The following is a 23,133-nucleotide window of genomic DNA, read 5'->3' as shown; positions in this document are numbered from 1 at the left end:
TGACTTTCAGCAAGAAATCTGGCCACTTTTTCCTGTCTTTTAACCAGTTATTTAACCTCCATGGACCCTTCTTGTCATCCCATGGTGATTTCATTTCCTTAAGAAGCTTAAACTAAGGACCTTCTCAAACGTCTTATGGAAATGTAAGTAGGCTATATTCATCCAGGTCTCTTATCTATATGTTGAATCCTTCAAAAACCTCACTGAGGCACAATTTTCTTTAAGTAAAAAGAAAGCATTGATTCTTCCATGATCTGTTTTGTTCTTTGGACACTTTTCTGTTTTGGTTTTTAAAAAAAAAACAGTTTCAGCCAGCTTGCATTATGTGAGTGTCAGAGCTGCTTATTCCTCTGGGAAGTTTTTAAAGGTTGATTGTATATTTGTCACCTTCCAAGCTTTTGGTGCTAGGGCAGTTGCCAACTGCTACCCAAGTTCATAATCCAGATTTTTCATACTCAGGGGCCTGTAGCACTCTGTGGAGAACACGCCTGCTCTGGTAACTTCATTTTGTTCTTTTGTTCATTTTGTTGCTTTACTCTGTTCCCACCGGTGCTTCAGCCCAACACAGATGCTGTCCTTCAACACAGGTGTCAGGGCACAGCTGGCCATGGGGCAGACAGTGGTAAACTCAATGCTTTCTGCTTTCTGTGATGCTTCACGCTGTCTTTCTGTGGCAGGCTGTGTCGCCTGGACAAGCAGCGGTGACGTCCTGAGGCCCTGAGGACCTTTGGAGGCTTCCTTCTTGTTTCACAGCTGCCATCCAGCTGAGAAGCATGCCAGGTGAAATGAACCGTGCCAGAAGGTTCATACAAATAACCAGATTTTTATTGTCATTGTAATCACTTTGTCTGGCTAGTTTCTATGGTCAAAAGGTATTTATGATTCTGTTTCTAAAAAGTCAGACGCATTAGCTACTCTAAAAGGAAAGTACCAAATAATTTCCTTTATTAATAGTGTATGTTTAAGTGAAAGGCTTTAATTTTGTAGGTATACAGAGAGCAAATGTTCTGCACAGACAGACAGTGTTTTTGCACAGGAGACCTCAATTTTAATGTTTACAAAACAGAAAGATGAGAGGGCTTAGAGTATCTGGTTTTGTCAGCTCAAAGGGAAGATTTAGAGGAGGCATCTGGAAGTGTTTATTGCTATAGTATAACTTCTGTTTGGGCTCAGTCCTGCAGTTCTACCTCATGTGTGTGCTCTTAAATGACTGGGGAAAACAAAGAATCGAGAAATAACTGAAAAACATCCAAGAAACTTCAACATACTGGTTAACTGGACATCAATCCAGGACACCATTAAGCTCAAGAAGAATGATGGGCAGTAAAGTTTCCTACACTTGAACATACTTCAAAACACAGAAGTGGAAAAAATAAAATAAAAAAACCCAGCAACTTGAATTTACATTCAAAATCAATTTTGGACAAACAGTTTCACAGACCTGTTTGTTCTGGCATTCCTCTGCAAGAGCGGTAGCTGACGTGAGCAGGCAAGAATGAGCACTATCTAATTAAAAATGAGCTATAAACATTCAAGTATTGTTAAACATGCCCTGATTCTGCCTGTCTTCCTTGCAGAGCACAAAGATCAGCCTCCTGATGGCTTCATTACAGGTGGGGAGTGAGGTGCTACTTGGTGCAAAGAAGAGGTACAGAATCAGGACCACAATAAGCAGCAATTACAGAGTCAACTAACTTTCTCAGAGGTTGCTCAGGGCTAGATTTTTAAAGGGATTAACAAAAGCTATTAGAAAATAACAGCAGGGGCACTGCTGAACTCCATCAGGTGCTAAAATATATTGGTAGGTCCCTAAATGCCTTTAAAAATCTGTCCCCAGTGCACAGTTTCCTCATTTAACAGGGAAAAAAAAGGAGAATTGCTTAAATGTCAGTGAATTTATTGAGCCAGACTTTGGGTAAACACGGGGACTTCCAGATTAACACCTGCTCCTTCAGAAGCCGGCACGCTTAAAACAGTCCCTGGTGGTATTTATTCCTTAGCGTGAACCCCATGTTTCTGCACAGAGTGCATGGATGCCATACTGCCCACTCCTTACTCCTGTGGAAATCCTGTGCAGCCGGTGTGGATGCCAAGAGGTGTGCTGCTGTGCTCGGCTGCCAAATTTGATCTTGGACAAAACTCAACTGAACTCCAGAGAAGTGGAAATGGTGATGGGTGGTACGTGGGTCTTGGAGCCGAACGCTACAGCTCATGTTTGCTCTTGTGAGCGCTGGGTATGGGGTAGGACTATCAGCATATGTCTTGCTCCAGTTTTATTAGCAGCATGTCATGAAATCCGGTGCGGCTCTGTGAATAGTGCTAAAAGCGGGGATTTACGGGGAATCTGTTAGAAGTGCACTTTTGTCATGCAGAGCCATGTAATGGATCCTGCTTCCTTGGCGGGTGATGAGGCAGAAGATGATTAATACTGTTGACAGCAGAACAAGTCCAATGAAAAAAAAGGCTGTGAGTATCAGGCTGGCTTCTCCAGAACTCAAAGTTTTGCCAAAAAAATTGCCCCCTTTGCTGTCATAATCTGTTAAAAGAGAAGTAGTTCATGAGAATCTATGCATGAATCTGAAGAGTTTTAAATGACATTAAAAAAAATCCTTACCCTTTGCAGTGGTTCCATTATTTGCAGTAGTTGTATTGTATGCTCCAGCTGTGAGTTCTCCTTCTGAAGGAGCTTCCCACTCTGTGCAGAGACAGAAAAAGCATAGTTAAGTTGAAAACCTTAATAAATACTTCCTTCTCTTCTGCAAAAGTAGTGCTGATTTAATTTAATTAGTTCTACCTTGTTGATCTGAACAGAAATAATTATTAGATCAGCACTGCTATTACTCTAGGCAGCTCCATGGGCAACGTCCCCCTTCTCTGTAGGTGTCTCTGTTACTTCACTACTTACTGTAGTGACAGGACAAGGGGTGATGGCTTTAAACTGAAAGAGGGTAGATTTAGATTAGATGTAAGGAGGAAGTTCTTCACTGTGAGGGTGGTGAGGCACTGAAACAGGTTGCCCAGAGAGGCTGTGGCTGCCCCATCCCTGGCAGTGTTCAAGGCCAGGTTGGATGGGGCTTTGAGCAACCTGGTCTAGTGGAAGGTGTCCCTGCCCATGGTATAGAGGTTGAACTAGATGATCTTCAAGGTCCCTTCCAAGCCAAACCATTCTACGATTCAGATCTGCATTTGCTTGTTCATTTGAAGTTTCACAGCCCACATGAATATGTGGTATAAAATAAATTCACCTTATCAGAGGAGGGAGTATTTTGGCTACATTTGGTATTATATTTGTCATCCTGCTGCTACAGGGTTAGAGGTACGAGGTGCGCCTGCTGGCACTCTTGCAACCCCTGCGGAGGAATGTAGCAAGCACAATGGGAACCCAGGCAGGAGGTGCTGGATACAGATGTTTAGTGAAATTATGTGATGTGGGGAGGCTTCACAAAGCACTTTTGTCTTCAATCACAAGTTGTGGAAGGGACCAGCACCACTCAAAAAGTTTGCCAACTTTTCTTAGTCAAAGGATTGTCTATTTCTTGGACAGGATGAAGAATCATTTTCTGGAGCATCTTGCATCTCATCTGGCCTCTGCCTGTGCAGGAAGGAGCTCAAATAGCTCTGGGAGCCAGCAGTGATCGCAGGGAGGAACCAGCACCATACCAGTCTGCAGCCCCTCCCACACACTCTGTGGCAGCAAGGCTGAAAAATAGCTTTGCAGTTGTTTTCTGCACCACCTGGGGATGACTAACAGTCTGCAGGCTGCCACTGTCTTAGAAGGACTCTTGTGAAGCACCAACTGCTTTTAAGTTGCAGCGTGCAGCAAAGATTACTGTCTTTGCCATGTCATTAGGGGTGTTTGTCCTGTCCCTAGATGATGCTAACTAGCCATGGCAGTAATGTACAGGTGCTTCCCACCAGCGTGCAGGGTGCAGCAGTGATGTTAGCTCTCCTCCTTTCCTCCCTGCCTTCCATCTGATCTGCTGCGATACCACCTCCGAGTCCCAGGACACGTTTCTGATACTGCACCTGACTTGTTGATGGTGTAGGTGGTCTCCATGCCAGCGTGGATGTGATCGGCTACGTGGCAGTGCAGAAGCCATGTTCCAGGGTTTTCTGCTAAGAGTTCGACTGTCTGGAAAGTCCCAGGAAAAAGGTCATATACGTCTCCTCTGTGGTCCTTATCTGTCTGTGGCAAGGCAAAACAAGCATCGTGAGAGTTGTGCCTCAAATAGCCCCCACAGGCACTGAGATATTCCGGTTAAACATTCAGCTCCTCGAGGCAGATCAAACACTTCTTGTTACATATTTCTAGTGAGCCTCATCCAGGGAAACTGTGGTCTGTGGACACCTCTCATTTAATCAATTAATTAATTAACAACAGGAGGCCCTTCCTGAGGGCTTCAAGTGCTGGTTGAGCACAGGTGTTTCTCTGAAAGACAGATTTTTTAGATAGTCCTGCCAGTGGCAAGCTGTCACAATATAAAAACCACACTCTAAGCAGGCACAACTCTCTGATTTCCTCCCTGTATCTTCCCTTATACCCATGGGCAAACATGCATTTTAACCCACCTAACCATGTCCTCTAATAGTGACATTTATTCATGTTTCATAACAGGCTCAGAGTAGTAGAAGCTTTGCAAGGATCTCATTCATTTTGTATTTCTTTCACATGCAAAACTCCCACCGACCTCAGCATCAGCCCAGGGCTCTGTGCCCAAGCTGCAAAACAAGGCTAGAACCTGGACTTTTTTGCAGAAATTTCCCATCACACTATGAAGGTTTTACTTTGATTAATTTTACCAACCTTGAAGATGAAGGTCTGCGCATGGAAGTGAACTGTATGTATATCCACTTCATTGCCCATTCCTATCAAATACCAGTTTGTCCTATCACCTTCATTCATTGTTAGACCCAGGAGACTGTTATAAATCTTCCCATTGATTGCTGGAAGAATGACAAAATAGGACTGATTAATAACTAGCTATGGTACAGGTGACGATAACCTCCACTTCAGGCACCCTTCACACTTTCTCTCCGGGAAGAAGGGGTGCCCAGGCAGAGAGGGGACGGGCATGTGTGGCCAGGGCAAGGGGTCTCCACAGTGACCACTGCCATTGCAGGAAGACAGTCACGTTTTTGTTTCAGTTTCCAAATCAGCTAAGTGCACAGCAGCAACCATTTTTCTGTCTTGAAAAGCATCGGATAGCTTTTTTACTGGTTGAGATTGAACTCCTGAACAAACAGGATTTATGCTGAGAAACTACATGGAAAAAGAGGGAATAGAGTCATTGCCTAAAATGGGTACCATCTGTAGAAAGTTTGCTTTGCCAGGGCTGTTCCTGACCCCGTCCAGTCTGTTCTGCCTGGCTCCTGGGCTGGTTGTTACTACAGCCACAGTTTTAAAATGTCATCCTTACGCTCCTACAGAACAAGCCTGCAAGGAACACAGCTCCTAAATGACAAGGGAAGTCTGGCAGGGCAGCCTTTTTCCAAGAGTATAAGATTAAACTATCTTGTTAGAAAAGTATCTTGGCTGGGCCTCACGAAATCTTTTTGTTTCCAGAGTTGCAGTTTATGAAGTTGTCACATGGTTGGGTAATTGCAGGCTAAGTCCAATGCCTTCCTAAAAGGGCTGTGAAAAATAAACCTCTGTCCTCTTGGCTGCTGCTACTGAGTCCTACATACCATGCATGCAGTTGCCTTCTACAAAGTCCTTAGTGGAATTAAAATCATCAGGATTCTTATGAAGGTATGTTTCAATATTTTCTTTCAAATACCAGGATTCATTTTCATCAAACACCATAAACAGAAGAGTGAATTCACGATCAATGTCTTTCCTTAGACCTCTTTCATCTAGAATTCCTTTTCTGCAAACTACAAGAGGCCCAATCAGACCACTGTATGTGTCCTGAAATAAAATAAATATATGCATTACAAATTTTCAGTTCATCCAGTTATGAAATAGATACAGATTAACTACAGATTAAATAAAGATGAAATTCCATTTTCCTATCAGATGAGAAAAAATCATTACTCTGTCTGATTAGAGATATCTTTCTCTACGTCTCCCTATGTTAATGTACTAAAGCAATGCTTTGCCTTCACCCCAAATCCCTTCTACTGTTCTTTAAGGAGGGAATCACATTACCATGGTGTACCCCTGGGGATTTCAGTAGTTTAAATTACCCAGGGATGTGCAACTGTTATCAAAGAGGACAAAGCATCTAGCTCTGTAAATTGTTCCTCTAGCCTGTGGTCCTTGCATGAATGTGAAGCAGGATCCTTTCAGAAACATTATGCAAGGCAGGATGCTTTAGCCAAAGCAATGTAATCTTTAATGACCATTTCTTGGTTACCTTCACAAAATTCACTGTTGAATAATAAACCCAAGTGATACAGTTTGGATCTGTTTTACCAGGGCCGGATCGTTCCGGGACATTCCACCTGTAGGTGTTTATTTCCCCTGAAACAGAGAGAGCAATTTTACCAAGAGCAGCTGGGTATTAGAGGCTTTGAACAGTATGTAACTGAGATCTGCTACCCTTCTCATCAAAAAATGATCTGCATCAAAACTGTCTGTGGAAGCATGCAGCAATGGGATATGGATGTGATTCTGCCTTCTAGGAAGTCGATGAGATTCCAGTGGTGTAAATGAAGGCAGGTAGACCCCAGAAAAGGAGATCTGCAAATGATGCTGGCAACAGTGGCATCCCACAGAGGGAAGTTTGGAGACAGGACTCTTTGTATTTCTCCTTGGGCAAAACTTGTAGCAGATCAATGATCTTGAATGCTGATGCTTTAGGTCAGTTGAAGATGTCGGGAGTCAAGGTCCAGAAAATGTTTCTTGGACTTTCTCAGTTGAAAAGGGCACAAAGATGTGGCAGTTGCCACTGGAATTTTGCAGATGGTGCTGGGCAGTGTATCAGCTCTGGGCCAGGAGACGAGAGCTGAGTAGGTACCAACCTGCTGACTGGGAGCTACAGGGGGGTCCTTTCCTTTCCCAGCCAAGCCCCTGCTCCCCAGCAACTACCGGAGAACCCCTGTCCCTTACCAAAAGCCATCACCTCTCCACATCCGCCCTGAGCAGAGATTCCCTGACCTCTGATTTAAAAAAAGCCCAGAACAATCTGATGGGGAAATTATCTATTTGGATGAGGATCAGTTCTCTACACTGAACACAAACACATCTGTGTTCAGATGAACTGCCTGTGCTGTGTTTCCTTGCTTTGTTTTTTTGCTGGTACCGCAGAGGAGGGTAGGAGACCAAGATGTGGTCAACACCTTGCCCTTTTAAGTGGTGGAGAAATGTTAAACCAGGCAGTCTCTGACCCAAAAATCTTCCAGGGTGATAAAAGCCAAGAACAGCTGGGGACATGCTATGAATCAGGGGAAAACAAGGAAATCACAGAACTCTTGGCCATGGTCTTAGTGCACCCACAACCCAACAGCTGCCAACAGCTGCCAACAGCTGTGGGTGTCGGGGTGAAGGAGAGTTTTCAAGCTTAAATGGTTGTGAAGTGACTGAGCCTAGTTTTGTGTCACTGAACCACTACACCATTTTGATGAATCATGCAATAGTGAGTTTTATCGTACAGCAATAACTACAAAAAAAGAAATGGTGACACTCAGATATCATACTATATGAGATGGGTCGCACGTAAGTGTTGCAATATCATTTAATCTTATAGGACAAGCACCCTCTGCTCATTACAGCATGGGTTTACACACTTCAGCAGTGATCAGAAAGGCTTTCAAGACACAACACTACACTAATAGGGCAGAAAACACTAACAAGAAACCCCTTGGTCTCGGAAGCATTCATGCCATGGAGGCATACACCAGGGAAGAATTTGTCATCCACTTGTATCTAACCTACAAGTCATCACCCCTTTTTAGAGGGCATGATGTGAGAAGAGACCCTGGCCATGGTCCTTCACCACTTCCTTGTTTTTTACTCCTCACTTCAGGATGTTTGGAGGCTGTAGATGGAAAAACCTCTACTCTACTTAAAACCTGAGACACTTCAGATGGCATCAAAGACCTATATTTGAAGTGCAAATGAAGCATAACCCCTGAAAAGACTGATAAACAAGAGGAAAATGGATGTTTTCTCCCTTTTTGCTGCTGGGTAAATGGAGGAATGGACAGGGAGAGGACAAAGCTGTGGCAGCTGAGAGCTGTTTTGGCTTAAGCTGCTATGGATCTGCTCTCTGCATCTCTTTACCATGCCACCCACAGTCTCTTTAGGAGCTGGCAGTGCTCTCGGGAGCACAATTTAGCAGAACATAAATCTGACTGATGACTAGTTCAGGATTTAGTAGAACTAAATGGGCTCTGGGAAGCTTGGGGTGAGCAGTCCAGCCTGGCCCAGGAAGACAGACAGCGAGGCTTTCTAGATGATGGTGGTGGGGACTGAAGTGCTCAGGAATTATTCTTGGTTTTAGGGACTTGGTTTCCGTGTTAATTGCTGCTTCCAAACTCCTAAGGAAAAGTCTGTCTTTAGATCTTGCTGAAGAGTCTTTTCCTTTGGCTTACTGTCAAACGCACTTTCCCTGGTCTAACTCGTCCCAAGCCTGCTCCCATGTGGACACAGGAGACATGACAGTAGTGTTGCCAGTGTTACACCTCAACTGTCAATAAAATAGCATCAACAACATCATGGAGCAAATAACAAAACAAGGGAATCATATAAATCAGCTCTTTTTTTATATATTTATATATATTAACCACAGGTATTCATTCATCAGACTCCAGCAAGACAGATGTTGGCTCACATTTGGCCATGAATTCTGTGTGATTGTACTGTATCAATATAGCTATTTACAGGAAAGAAATTTCAGCTTGCCAAGAAGTTTAGTACATCAGAATTTCTTTTCATTTAGTTTTGCACTGAAACTCACAAATACTTTTTAAAAAATTGTATGGGTGTTGCATAGTGAAGGTATGTACATTTTGGATTGACTATAATGCCTGGGTTTGAGTTTTACTTCCTACTAGAACATAAAACCCAACACAAAAATTGAAGTATAAAAATTTTAACAGGTATTTTTCTATATGAAAAATTTCAATGCTGTGAGAACTACTTTCCACTATTTTCCTCACTAGAAACTGAGGCATACTTGGTACACTTTTTCAAAGATTTTTAATTCACGACAGCTACATTTTGCATTTTATGCATCAACTCTGAATGCGAATGCCAATTCTGTGTAGATTAAGAGAGAGGCAGAGTTAATATTGCCAACTGCAGCTCTACCACCGACTTTCTCAATTTTTAAAACATTTTTAGAGTGTCAGTCTGGAGCCAAATGCAGTGCTGGCTTACATTTCTCTTGCCATGATTATGTGCCTGCTTCTGCCTTTTTTGGAGGCTGTCCAATGATATTACGTTCCTGTTTCTACCCCTGGTAGGAACAAAGGGTCATTCTTGCCCAAACATGCTCACTTGATCAAGAACCTACATGTATAACAGCACAGAATTGTATCTGAATAAACGTTGAGCGTATTACGCCTGGAAGAACATATAGGTATGCATAAGCTTGAAAGAGGGATTATCATTCATACGTTAAAATGCTTTTATATACAGCCCTTGTAGCTCAAAGAAAAAAAAGAAGAGCCTTACCGGGGAGGGTAATTGGTGTCTCAGGTTGTTCTTCACAACCCACTTCCTCTATACCATGTGCGCTTATCGAATAAGGCCTGCTGGCTTTGTTCTTAAATATGATCAGTACAGAGTCACCAACCTCGGCATGGAGTAACGGCCCTAAATTAAACCAGAAGATGCTGGTGATTAATGCTGCTTTTCTGAATTTAACAAACTTTCAACAGCTTGGCCTAGGAGAGGAGCCAAGGTCTTTCTCAAAACCCTTGGGCTTTTCTATTCTTTCATCAAAGCCATCAAAACTGGTTTGTTATCTCAGCTGATGAAAAGCTCCCTATGTATAAATAATCTTTTTTCTTTTCGGTCAATGAGAAGAATTGTTCACTCTGGAGACAGGCGTTTGGACAGCTTTTTAAGGATAACTCTTGTGGATGGTTTTTGTATCTTCCAAAATTTTATTTCTTAAGCTGGTAGCAGCTTTTTTATTTTAACTTTTTTTTTACTTTTCTACTGCAAAAAAGGAAATGTCAAATATATTACTAGAGAGTGTTGACTACTTTATGATGAGTTGTTGCCCACTTCTCACCCCATAAAAAACATGACCTGATGGTTATTTTATGACGTGCATAAAATTTTGTCTTGCCCAATTTCAGGTGCAAATCCAGCCCCTTAATATTGACTTAATCTCCCTACAAGTGTCTCCCCCATGTTACAGGCTCTGAAGGTGAATCCTGGAATTGCCATTTTGGCATCCTCCCTGTTAATACTCCTTAGGAAACTCCTTATTCATGTTTGAGAATGAATTGTCTGATTTGGAAAGCATCTTTACAGTCAGCCACTACACAAATTGGGTGTGAAATCACTGATAACCTGGAATAGGCATCAGTGTTCCTTGTTTTCCACATTAACAGAGCTGGAAAAACTCTTAGTTTTTGGAAAACAATCCTCTCGCTCATCAGGCTCAGTCTGTGAGCCGTGAGAGCTACTTGCCCAGGATTTCCAAGTGTTCCTCCTCCTCTGTCCTCACTTTGCGCTGTGTGAAGTTGCTGTTTGTGTACTCCCTGTAAACCACCTTCTTGTATTTTGAACCGATCAGATCTTCCGCTTGGCTCAGGAAAACATGCCCGTAGCTGCAAAATAAAAAGGCAAAGATTAAAAGCACTGAACCTTACATACCTAAAGACTAGTAACTGTTGTGTTATTCACAACAGATGTGATAAGAATGTACAGCTTGGTCCAATGTGCTGATTGATGTGAAGCCCTGGGTGCTGCAAGAGATTTTAAACAGCAAATAACAACAGTTATAATCTTCACTAAATGTACATCCTCTTCAAACAGGTAAAGCTGAGGATACCTTGCACTCACCACAAACTTTTGGGAACACAAATCCTTCACCAGAGAGCTGTCAGAGCAGAGATGAAGTTCAAGCTAAGAGTGGGTTTGGCCACTCTCTCCAGCTGCATCCTCCACTCCAATAAAAGATACTGCCTGTCCCTGCAAACCCGAATCCTCTTGCCACGATGGCTGCTTTCACTATCTTGGCTATTAGTCAACTACAGGAAGATGATAACCGAAGCCTAAGTTGCAAAAGCAAATGCCGTCATCTGAGGTAAGAGGGACCTGCTTTACCCTGTCCTGCTGCTATGTACTGCGCAGGGCTGGATGCTTTCCCAGCATGAAGATAAAGTGAGAAATGTATTTTGCCTTCTGCATCTGGCAGAGGATGCTTTTTTGTGCCCTCCAGGTTTGTGCAGTCACCCACACTTTGTTGCTGCTCCCGTGGCATGCCAGCGGGCTGACTCGCCAGCAGAGGACACTCGCCACCAGCTGCAGAGGAGAGCGTCCACTCTCTCCTGAGAGCAGCTCTGTCTCCTGGCAGCTCATCTCCAAGGTGCCCCTGGCAGGGGAGTTGCGAGGTTGGCTCCCAACATACTAAATAAAAGCAAAAAAATGCCCCAGGAATACTGCTTACTGTAATAACATACTGTTTGTGCAACAGCAGCCTTTGACAATACTGGAGTTAATATTTTCTTTAAACGCGCTTCATCACCTGTGACTCTTCAGGTGTATTTTCTACCAACCCCACCGTACTCTTCCTCTTTACAGGGTGCAGTTTCCCAGCCACTTTTCTAAGGTTTATTCTTGGAATATGTTTCTCATTCCTTTTTGTTTTCACCAAAGTGGTCTCAGAGATGTCCCTCTGCAATCTGACCTGGAACGTGTAGCTTCTGCACATGCTTTTTATTCCATAGCACAGTGCAGTGTAGACGTGATTCACTTGCAGTGGTTACAGTGTCCTGATTTTTCCATGGAAGCCAGGGGCTACCACACTTCAGTGAAGCAGGCTCAGCACCTCCCTAATGCATCTGCAGTGCTTGCAGGGGCTCACATCTGGGTCACGTCTGGGCTTACCTGGGTTTCTTCTCTATGAAAACCAGAGCACTGGGATGGGGAGACTGGGGAGCATGAGGAAGGGAGAGGAGGGCCTTGGGGGGCATCATTGCAGGGTCGAGCCAGGGCTGGAACACACATACAGATTTAGGGACTTGGAAGCCTTCTTGGATTCAACAGCATTACAAGACACTCTGAGACAAAAAAACATCTGAAAATGCTGCCTATGAACTAGTCTAGTCTGAGAGGTTGTCACTTTACAAATACATTTTCTCTTATTTGTTTGGCAAAGAGTCCCTCCTAAAAAGTACGAGGCTGGCTTCATGAAAGGATGCTTCAAAGTTTCCCCTCCACTATGTGTGCCCCATGCCATAAGCATTTTTTGCTTTGGGTACCTTTCCTCATTGCTGCTGACATTGTAAATCTTTGGTGCCGAGCTCTTATTTGAGGCATAGTCCCACTCCACCTCCTCCGCAGCGATGTAGTAGAGCCTCATGGCTCCGTGTTGCTGCTGGGAATGGGTGTTATTACGGCAGCTGCTGACCTCGTAGAGATGTTTCATCCCACCGACAAAATGATCAAAAGTCCTGCAAACCACTTTGAATGTGCCTGGAAAGGAAAGCGCAAGAGATTTAGGCAATTTAAAAACTTTAAAAAGCAGCTTCCAAATTAGGTCCTGTGCCTTGTACATCTGTCATCTGTCCTCAGACAAACCTAATCTGTGAAGCTGATCTGAAGCGAAGGGGATGCTTACATAGAATCATAGAATCGTTTAGGTTGGAAAAGACCTTTGAGATCATCAAGTCTAACCACTAGCCTAGCACTGCCAAGTCCACCACTAAACCATGTCCCTAAGCACCACATCTACACATCTTAAATATCTCCAGGGATGGTGACTACACCACTTCCCTGGGCAGCCTGTTCCAATGCTTGACAAGCCTTTCGGTGAAGAAATTTTTCCTAATATCCAGTCTAAACCTCCCCTGGCGCAACTTGAGGCCATTTCCTCTTGTCGTATTGCTTGTTACTTGGGAGAGGAGACTGACATCCACCTCACTGCAACCTCCTTTCAGGTAGTTGTACAGAGTGATAAGGTTCTCCTTAGCTCTTCTTTTGTTGCTAATCAATTTATAGAAACATTTCTTATTGTCTGCTACGGCAGTATCCAGATTAAGTTCTAGCTGGGCTTTGATCCTTCTAATTTTCTCCTTGCATAACCTCATGTCATCCTTGTAGTCCTCCTGAGTTGCCTACCCCTTCTTCCAAAGGTCATAAACTCTCCTTTTTTTCCTGAGTTCCAGCCAAAGCTCTCTCTTCAGCCAGGCTGGTCTTCTTCCCCGCCGGCTCGTCTTTCGGCACATGGGGAGACAGCCTGCTCCTGCGCCTTTAGGATTTCCTTCCTGAAGAAAGTCCAGCCTTCCTGGACTCCTTTGCCCTTCAGGACTGCCTCCCAAGGGACTCTCTCAACTATGCTCCTAAAGAGGCCAAAGTCTGCCCTCCAGAAGTCCAAGGTAGCAGTTCTGCTGACCCCCCTCCTTACTTCTCCAAGAATCAAAAACTCTTACCATGTTGTCATCGCTGTGCCCAAGACAGCCTCCAACCATCACACCACCCACAAGTCCTTCTCTGTTCACAAACAACAGGTCCAGTGCCTTCCCTAGTGGGCTCCCTCACCAGCTGTGTTGGGAAGTTAGCTTCCACACACTCCAGGAACCTCCTGGACTGTTTCCTCTCTGCTGTACTGTATTTCCAGCAGACATCTGGTAAGTTGAAGTCCCACACGAGAACAAGGGCTTCTCCCAGCTGCTTATAGAATATTTCGTCTGCCTCTTCATCCTGGCTGGGTGGTCTATAACAGACTCCCACCATGATATCTGCCTTGTTGGCCTTCCCCCCGATTCTTACCCATCAACGCTCAACCCTATCGTCACCATCATTAAGCTCTAGACAGTCAAAACACTCCCTAACATACAGGGCTGCCCCACCGCCTCTCCTTCCTTGCCTTGCCCATCCCTTTTATAGGGAGAAGAGTTTATAGCTATCCATTGCAGCGCTCCAGTTGTGAGAGTCATCCCACCATGTTTCCGTGATGGCAACTGTATCATAGTTTTCCTGCTGCACAAGGCTTCCAGCTCCTCCTGTTTGTTGCCCATGCTGCATGCATTGGTGTAGGTGCACTTCAGTTGGGCTATTGATCCCGCCACCTTTTTGGGGGGAGAAGCCCTAATTCCTACGTGACTATTCTCAGGCGCTTTCCTGGTTTCTAACACATCAATAAGCCTTGCGTCTTTGCTGCTGCGTGGATCTCCATCCCCTACCTCCACTGAGACGGCAGAACGAAGGGCCTTGCCAGCACACCGTCCCTCAAACGTTGGTGTGCCAGCCCCAGGCTTACCTCTAGTGAGCCTGGGTTTACCCCTTTCAGCCTTCAAATCTAGTTTAAAGCCCTCCCAATGAGCCCTGCTAACTCCTGTGCAAAGATCCTTTTACCCCTTTGAGACAGGTGTACCCCATCTGTTGCCGGCAGGCCTGGTATTGTGGAGACCAACCCATGATCAAAAAACCCAAAATGCTGCCAGTGACACCAGGCTCGGAGCCAGGCATTGATCTGCTGGCTCTTCCTGCTTCTTCCCTCATCATTCCCTGCAACTGGAAGGACAGAGGAGAACACTACTTGTGCTCCTGACCCCTTAACCAGTCATCCCAAGGCCCCGAAGTCTCTCGGGATTGCCCTCGGACTTCTCGTTGCAAATTCATCGCTGCCTACCTAAAAATCAGTAACAGATAATAATACGAGGGCCGTACCAGGGTAGGAAGCTTTCTCTTCACATCTTTAGCCCGGGCCCCAGGGAGGCAGCAGACTTCCCTAAGAAATGGGTCTGCTCTGCGTATTGGGCCTTCTGTTCCCTTCAGAAGGGAGACTCCTAGGACAACGACCCCTCTGTTTTTCTTTAGGGAAGCGGTTCTGACGCAGGACATAGGCCGACTTAACCTGGGCGACACCGCCAAGCTGGATGAACCGTCGTCCTCGCCATTGTTCGGTTCCACTTGCAGAGCCTCATACCTATTCCACGAGGGCACCCGGGAAGGTGGGGTGGTCACAGAGGAGACGCGCCTGCTGCGCCGGGCAGGAACTTGTCGCCATTGCGCCTATCCCTTAAGTCACTGCGTTCAGCCAGGCAGAGAGAGGACAGGGAATCCTCCGCATCACGCGTCCCGACTGCCTGTCGGGCCTGTCTCAGGGAAGGTAGGGTGCGATTCCAGTAGTCTCTCTCTCTCTCTCTCACACTCCCTGATACTCCTCAACCTACTCATCTCCTCCCGGAGCTCTGTCACTAAGCGGAGGAGTTCCTCTCCCTGGGCCTGCAGTTCCCACAGCTCTGCTCACTGCTGCCGGCCGGTACTGGCGTAAGAGCAGGGCACGGCCTGCAGCCTGGCACCGGAGCTCTGTCTGGGCAGCGGCGTCGGTCGCGGTGGGTGCAGAGCTTAGAGAGGCCGCGTCTTTCCGCCGGGTGGATACCCTCGCTCCCTGGTGGAGCTGGCAGGGCTTCAGCACCCTTCCTGCACGAACTGCCACACAAACCGCCCCGTTTGCCTGCCCTGTTTGCTGTGCTCCTGGTCACCAGCGCTCCCCAGGGGCTTCTTTTATATGTGTGGGCGGGCTTGGCCACCGTTGCTCCTGGCCGGAGCACCTGATAGAAATATCTGTTGGCGTTGTGTACATGCAAGGTTAGACCTCTGGCACTGGTGTCTATAAGACAGCAGATTCTTTTCTTATGCATATCCCATACATTTCCACCACCTGTCATGAAACTGCATGGCAGGACTCATACCAAGCCTTATATTCTAGGTGTCTCCAACAAATGATTCACCCCCTCTGAGTCTGAAGGATGTATCACTGGATTATACAGGAGAATTAAAAGTATCCTTAGTGGTTACCCTTCTGAAGAAACTCCTACAGACTATTATTGAAAAACTATTATCAAAGTCCTAAAATACCTTAAATTATGCTATCTACAGAGCAGTGAATTTTATCTCTGCTAAAAAAGCCTGTTTTGAGAGTTATAGATACTCTGGAGCATCCCGTTAGCCATCTCTCTGCTTGCTACTCTGCCTATCCCAAGGTCATCAAAGCCTCTGCTCTTTGGTGAACATACATATTTGATTTATAGTACCTTCCCAGAAAAGTAGCCCAGCCTGAATTCTCAGCTACGCCAGGTCCCCATGGTTTTCACACTTTCAGGCTCCGTCGGGCAGAGCAGAACATCTCACCAACTGTTATTTTGTCTGCCTGATTTCTGCATGTGCCACACTACCAAGGTAAGTTCATGAACGTACCCACACGGTCTGGCTGCATCAGCGCTGTCCCTGATAAATGAGGAAACAAGGCCAGCCCGTCCCTCGTCGTCCCTCTCAGGTCGATGGTGTTTCCTTGAAAATGAACCCCGTGCATGTCGTAGTGACTGCCCAGCCCGATAAGGTGCCAGGAGACCTTGTCGTCCTTGCACATGGCCAGGCCTGGCAGATTACCAAACAAGTAGCCATTGACAGCTGGAGGAGAAGAAAAGAGTCCGGTTTGCAGCATGTCGATGTAAACTCATCACGGAGCCTCCTACCACCTTCCCAGCAAAAGACTCATGACTCAACAAGTCATGGTGTTAATTAAAGGGGCATTTTGTGAAGCAAAGGTAGCACTGGATGACACCAAATTAATATCTAAATGCTATTCCTATAAACTCTGAGCTTCTACCTTTTTTTTAGCCTGTAAAATCTTATAATAGCCCTTTGCAGTAATGTAGCACTTCTCCTCTGAGCTTTTCAGGGTGCCTCACAGATAGCAGTTAAGTGTATGAATTAGGTACCTCCTTTCAGCCTGGAGAATGTATAACCGGATCATTAAGGCCATGGAGCGGGCCGTAAAGAGTTCGAGTTATAAATTCACTTTTGATGGAGCCTTTTTATGTGATTTTGACCTTTGATTTCCACTTTTACTTCCAAAATGTATCTCTTTCTTTCACAAGGGTGTTATGAGGCTGAACTCCCTAATCCTTAATGCTCTCTGTGATCACTTGGTGAAAGATATTATGGCAGAACAAAACTTTAGTATGAGATACCACCTCATAATGGAAGAATAAAATACATAGGTCCAAAAAGCCCTGAGGTTCTCTAACAATATATATTCTCGGTGCTCTTCAGAAAATTAAAGCAAAGAGAGGTTATGTGATTTGTTCACATCTGTCATGTCAGGAATAACTTGGAGGAGGTGCATGCTGAATTCAGATACTTTCATCCAGAAGTGATGTTTTAAAATACTATTGGCCATTCCCATAGTCTTTGCCTCTCCCCTTACAGAGGTGGTCACTGCCCAAGAGGGAGCTGGCAGAGCAGGGCAGGTGGACCTTCATTGTCTGAGCCAATGCCAAGGCCAGCAGTGAAATTTAAATCACCAGTGAACATTGGCCTCTTCTGCAGTTGGTGCTTGACTCTGGCATTATGCCTTTTTATAGACCCAGGTGTTGTATCTAAAAGCTACACTCAGTTCCCTTTCTCCAGGCGTAGTTGGATGCATTCATTGCTAATGTGACTGGGGTTTCAACATGTGCTCCAAGGGCATCGGGTGCTGGCCATAAGCTGACTGACAGCTTTCCACTTCACCCCCCAGTACATTGCAGTCAGCTATAAATGATGATAAAATCTGCTAACTCATCTTCCTAATATGACTGAAGACAAGGTACCATTAACACATATTATTTCATACCATGCATTTTGTTGGATTCCTTGAAATCTGCATCATTTTCATCTACTTTTGAAGGGTCTCCAGTAAATGCTTCGATATTCTTCATCAGATACCAGCTGTCATTCTCATCGAAGATTGAAAAGAGGAGGTAAAATTCTCTGTCTATTCCTTTCTGTAGCCAAGAAGGAAGCCAAGACATTAAAAAAAAGTCTGTGCAGAATTACCCAAATAAAAATGATTTTTTTTTTAACAAAGCTTTCTTTACCCCCAAAATTGCAGCTGCCTTCTTACTATGTCCTTGTAGAGACAGGGATTGGCACTCTTCTGTCAGCCAGAAGGACAAATAAAGTGTCCATTACTTACTTAGGGTGGAAAGATGCATTCTTTGCTAATAAGTGCATGAAAAAGATAGAAAACCTAGGGATGAGCCAGAATACTGGGGAATGACAGTTACATCTTCCTAACCATCCCCTTAGGTTAGCTTTTATCCCGAGGAATGACATAGGTTTAATGTCTTAAAACTGAGCTGGGAACTGGGCAAATTGGTCCATATGGGACCCTCCCCAGTGCACCACCCTGCTGTTAGGGACAAGCAAATGTCCACGTTGGGCACCTGCGTCCCATCCTGATTCAGCGTGTTCTTCCGACAGACCAGCAAAGGCCCCACGAGGCCGGAGTTGGTGTCCTTGACAGCATCAGTGGCTGAGTAGTACAGATAGGTCAGGCACGGGGGGTCACTCTCTGTTGGACCTCCATTTTCAGGCACCTTCCATTTGTATGTGAAGGTTTCACCTGGCTTAACGTGGGCTCCTGGCTTCATATAGCCTGCAGAGAGAAAATTGAGAAGCACCAAGGTAATGGGAAGGTTTTGTCTTCCTGACTACAAGTGTTAGCTGGGAGTCAGACATAGCTGCCGATTTCTGTGGACAAGCTCCCCCTTGCAGCCACAGCTCGAGCACCGTCCCATAGTCTGAGCACTAATGCCATGGGGACATCTCACTGGAGTCCTGTGCCATGGGGACAGCCAAGCCTGTTACCCGCAGAACAAGTTTAGCTGCTTCACCCAGACACCTTCTGATGCTATCTGGATTATCTGGATTCAATCAGACAAGACACGCAGAGTTCATCCTTGTGCTTAAATGGCTTCTTCTCATGTTTGTAGTTTACCTGCCCTATCGTGAGATTCATCTCTGGCACGGATGCAGACTCCAGTTTTTCATTAAGCACCAACAAAGCAATTACATCAGTGAGCGGAGCTGCATCAGTGGCTCTTCAGAAATTCACACCAAATCTGATCCTGGTAATTGTTTCCTTTTGATTTTGTAGCAATGCACAGGAACCTCTGTCAGAGTCTCCAGAGGGCAGTTGCTATTACTTTTTTTGGAAGCTACTTTTAAAGGATTTGGGCCATTATCTGCTGTTGTGCACAGGTTGGATGTAGCACCACTTGTGTAATTTAGCCACTGTGAAAGAGTGGTTGTGTCCACTCAGAGGGGACTTACAAGAGAGACTTGAAAGGAAAGTTGGGAAAAGGGGTCAGCCCTGCACCCTTTGTAGAAAAAACGTACTACATAACCTTTCTGGTCTTTGCTATGAGGAAGATCAAATCAGAAATTCTGTTTAATGTTTAGGCATCCATTGACTGGATTTTCTCAGCACGGTCAGATGTATCTGGCAGCAGCAGACTGCACCGATTTAATACTCCTTGCTGATACTCCAAGAAAATCCTCTTGAAAACTTAGACATGAGTGAAGATAGCAGTATTACATATGAACACAAACTATTTGTTGCAAACCGCAATACAAAGTCCAGTACTGCTTCAACAGTACTGATCTGATACTACTAGATTCATCCTGCAACAGTGCTCAATAAGGAGAACATTGATTTGGAGCTAAAAACCCTCTGAGATTGGTCAAGTGTCAAATGCAACATGGAAGAGTATTTCCTGAGAGCATAATTGAAAAAAGATGTCTGCAGACATCTGTAGATGTCTGTAGGTACATTTATGTACAGTATTTTCACATTAATAAGCTGCACTCAGACAATGCACAGCCCTTGAAAAATCATTTACCTTCAATGTAAACCTACAGCCCCTGTAGGGCCTCTACATGTATACACTTGTAGATAGATACGATGGAAATCCAAGGCACAAGGGTTACAAGGAGAGAAGAAGGGCCAGAAAGATTGTTGATGAATCTGGAGTCAGGTTCCTCTCCAAAGACCCAGAGGTGTGCTGCACACACTGCCGCTGAATTGTAGGATTTGGTTTGATTTTTCTCAACACCAAAGCGTGCAGTGCTGATGGGCACTATTACTGGGGAGCATTAAATGAAAGCATGACAGGACTGTGAGCACGGGGAAGCTGTACTTCCATCAGGGAACTACATCTGACATGGGTGGCATTAGGATGTGTGCAGATAACTTAAGGACTGAAGTCAAGCCAGTTGTTTCGTGATGCATTGGGGCCTGCTGGCAAATTTGTTGTGTTGCAAGTTCAGCAACTAGAGACAACAGAACTTAATAAAGCCTTTTGTATTGATTTTATTGTATGATGTTATGAGTTTTACATGTTGACCTAATTCTCTTAGCACAGTTCTCAAAAGAGTGATTCTGTCCCATGAGTTTCTTTCTGATGCGTTGTAGTGGAAACAAAGCAATTTAGACAACAAGAAACCTACCTTTCTGTTCAATGCTGCAAATGCAGCAAAAACTTTTCAGAGACCACAATATTATCTCTGTAGACACTACGGATGGGATTCAGCTCACCTTACTTGAGCCATCTAAAGCTTACTCCCTAACCCAAACTCTAGGCTGCTTCTCTAGTTGATGGAGACAGAAACACATCTCCAGAGGGTGACCTACTGTCTCCTAAAATAGGTGTTCAAAGTAAATGGGACTTCTCACCCTCTGAAGGGTTTGTTTCTTGTCACTGACTGAAAAAGATGCATACCAAATAAACACGACATTTAACACTTAATGGTTAAACTTAGGTGATAAAGATCCTGTCCTTGCACAAAACGAGAAGAAGCCTTTAGTAAATGCTCCGTTTCAGCGTTTATATATTTATGAGGATTAATAAGGATTATTGCTGCTTCACATTCCAGGTCAATCAGATAAAAGCTGCCTCTGACACCGACTATCCTGACAGTGAAGCAAGGGCAATGCCTGACGTGGATTAGAGAATCAGGAGTGAAGCAGCCCAGACCATGTGGATAGCTATATCCAAAGACTCAGCAGGGGCATCATGCCAGATCTTAAGCTTTGTAATTCTGGAGCATGTCCAGAGGAGATCCACTGACTGCAGTTGAGTGATGTTAGATTAGAACTAATGTAGATTGGATTGTGCTTGTGACTTTTGCTCAACATGGACTTAAGCTAGTTTTAGACACCCTGTCTGGCACATGCCCAAGAGGAAGAACCAGCCAGCACATTGGCAGACTGGGGAGTCCCATGGGTTGTGACATGTAAGGTAGGTACAAACTAATCAAATCATCCCTTCTGTGCCTTAGCATCCACAAAAAGGACAAACCTGCAGAGCACGAGAAAATCTTTAGACTCAGGTATTCTGGATGTGATGATACAACAGTACAGTCAGAACTTACCATCTAAGTAAGGAGCACCTTCCGACAGCTTGCTGAAGCTTACGCCATGGGCCATAATGCTGTAGCTTCTTTTGGCTTTGTTGGCAAAAGTAACTAGTATTGTATCTCCCACTTCCGCTTTTATAATGGGGCCTTAAAAAAAGAGAGTGAGAGAGGGAGGGAAGGTATTAGAAGAACTACCCTCTAACATATTTCCATCTAAACAAGCAAGGGCTGACTGGAAGCTGCATGCGCAAAATTCCCCTCTGGATCCAAGTGGATCTGCATTCAAACCCGATGTAATGACAGGAGGGGAAAATATTCACTGTACCAAGTATTCCCAAGTGCTTCATGTCCTCTGACCAAATCTTCTTCTTACTGAATGTTGCATCAGTATATTCCACATAGCGAACTTTCCAGTATTGCCCTCCTATTCTGTCAGTCCCTTGTGTGAAATATATTGCAGATTCACTGTGGAATTAACAAATTGGACTGGTTAAATAATTGGAGGTTCAGGCAGAACCCTTCATTTTGGATAAAGTTATTATTCCAGACACGGGAGAAATGACCCCCCGAGTTACTAGTTTGCATACACTTTTCTAGCAGACAAAAGGATATATTACTGGTCTGAATTACAGTTATAAATTAGTTAACAAATGGGCATTCATTGTGCATTAGACTTTCATGTGTTTAACCCCAACTTACTTAGGGAGACATCTATGTCAACTTACCTCTAACTACCTTAGGGCAAGACTTGTGCCATTACCTGTGCACAATGTGTCTCTAATCCTCGTTAGCTTTCCTGGGAGATACTGTAATACAAGTCATCTTCATCAGTAATAACAGGGGGAAAAAATCTACCATTATGGCACCTCTGAAATACACCAATTGTAAGTATGAAAGCTGCCTGAGGAGTCTCAACACAGAGTCATTAACTCTGTTGAACTTTGCAAACCTCACCAGGACGCACTTTCTCCATGGACTTAATGGAGCAAGATAAGTGCTTCCAGAAGGCAACTCTGAACATCGCAGTTACAAATCTAACTTCCCAACAAGGTTGTTTAAATCCATTCCTCCCTGCCCCTTTCAATTAAAATTAATAACAGTGCAGAACCTAGCCCTGGTGAATCACTGGAGAAGTCTCACCCAGACTCCTGAAATTAAAGCACAACAGGAGAGGACAAGAAAGCTTACCTGCCAGTGGCATTTAAACCCTGCCCAGTGAATTTATCATAACCGTCAGGTCCATAATTCCAGAGCACTTCTTCAGCAGCAATATAATATCTTCTCTTGTGACTGAGTGGCGAAGGCCGAGACAGGTTTTTCTGGCAGATCTGAACATCATATAGTGCCTCCATGCCACCTGGGAGGAGAAAGACTCTGGAGACAGTCCTTGGCCATCTGCGGAGTCAGCAATCTCATGGGTACAAATGCACATTCAAAACTCTCTAGGAGCTACATGGATTGGAAACAATTACTAGGGTAAATTTCTATTTTTAAAGACTTCTTCTGCCTACACTGGGCTGGATGCTAGCACCCTTCTCTTGCAAGGTGGTACTTTATGCCACAGGTGAAGCCCAGTGACTTCAATGACACTCTTTAGTGGGCTTATTTACTTAATTCCTTAATCTGGGTAAGGGTGGTAAGAATGATTTTGGGGGTCAGAGTGCCTTCTGAAGTGTGCAAAATGGCATCATCTCCCCTTGACTTTTTTTGAAATAGAGGCTGGTTATAACCACACTGAAGAGATTTGTTGCTTGCCAGAATCAAGTCTATTTTGCCCGATGCAAATCCCACTGAAATCAATGTGCAAGTTTGTAAAAGTA

The 23,133-nt window shown here is 44.6% G+C and overlaps 1 protein-coding gene across 2 annotated transcripts in view; it reads right to left on the bottom strand.

Annotated features, from left to right (window-relative positions):
- Positions 1-865: 865 nt before the first annotated feature.
- Positions 866-23,133, bottom strand: part of HEPHL1 (hephaestin like 1) — a 36,869-nt gene continuing 14,601 nt past the window's right edge. The window contains exons 6-20 of one of the 2 annotated variants that reach the window (XM_052812961.1): positions 22,502-22,670; positions 21,639-21,778; positions 21,329-21,460; positions 18,340-18,551; positions 17,748-17,898; positions 16,328-16,540; positions 12,385-12,598; positions 10,589-10,728; positions 9,620-9,760; positions 6,357-6,463; positions 5,686-5,908; positions 4,805-4,944; positions 4,027-4,186; positions 2,615-2,695; positions 866-2,536 (exon numbers count right to left, since the gene is read on the bottom strand). In XM_052812961.1, coding sequence (XP_052668921.1) covers positions 2,334-2,536; positions 2,615-2,695; positions 4,027-4,186; positions 4,805-4,944; positions 5,686-5,908; positions 6,357-6,463; positions 9,620-9,760; positions 10,589-10,728; positions 12,385-12,598; positions 16,328-16,540; positions 17,748-17,898; positions 18,340-18,551; positions 21,329-21,460; positions 21,639-21,778; positions 22,502-22,670 — 2,426 coding nt within the window. In that variant the 3' untranslated portion in view covers positions 866-2,333. The remainder of the gene's footprint in view (positions 2,537-2,614; positions 2,696-4,026; positions 4,187-4,804; positions 4,945-5,685; positions 5,909-6,356; positions 6,464-9,619; positions 9,761-10,588; positions 10,729-12,384; positions 12,599-16,327; positions 16,541-17,747; positions 17,899-18,339; positions 18,552-21,328; positions 21,461-21,638; positions 21,779-22,501; positions 22,671-23,133) is intronic. The other variant, XM_052812962.1, reaches the window with a different exon arrangement.

The sequence above is a fragment of the Harpia harpyja genome, chromosome 17, assembly GCF_026419915.1.
Source record: "Harpia harpyja isolate bHarHar1 chromosome 17, bHarHar1 primary haplotype, whole genome shotgun sequence".
Lineage (NCBI taxonomy): Eukaryota > Metazoa > Chordata > Aves > Accipitriformes > Accipitridae > Harpia > Harpia harpyja.
Note: the sequence above shows the minus strand (reverse complement) of the source record. Positions and strands in the feature narration are given on the sequence as shown.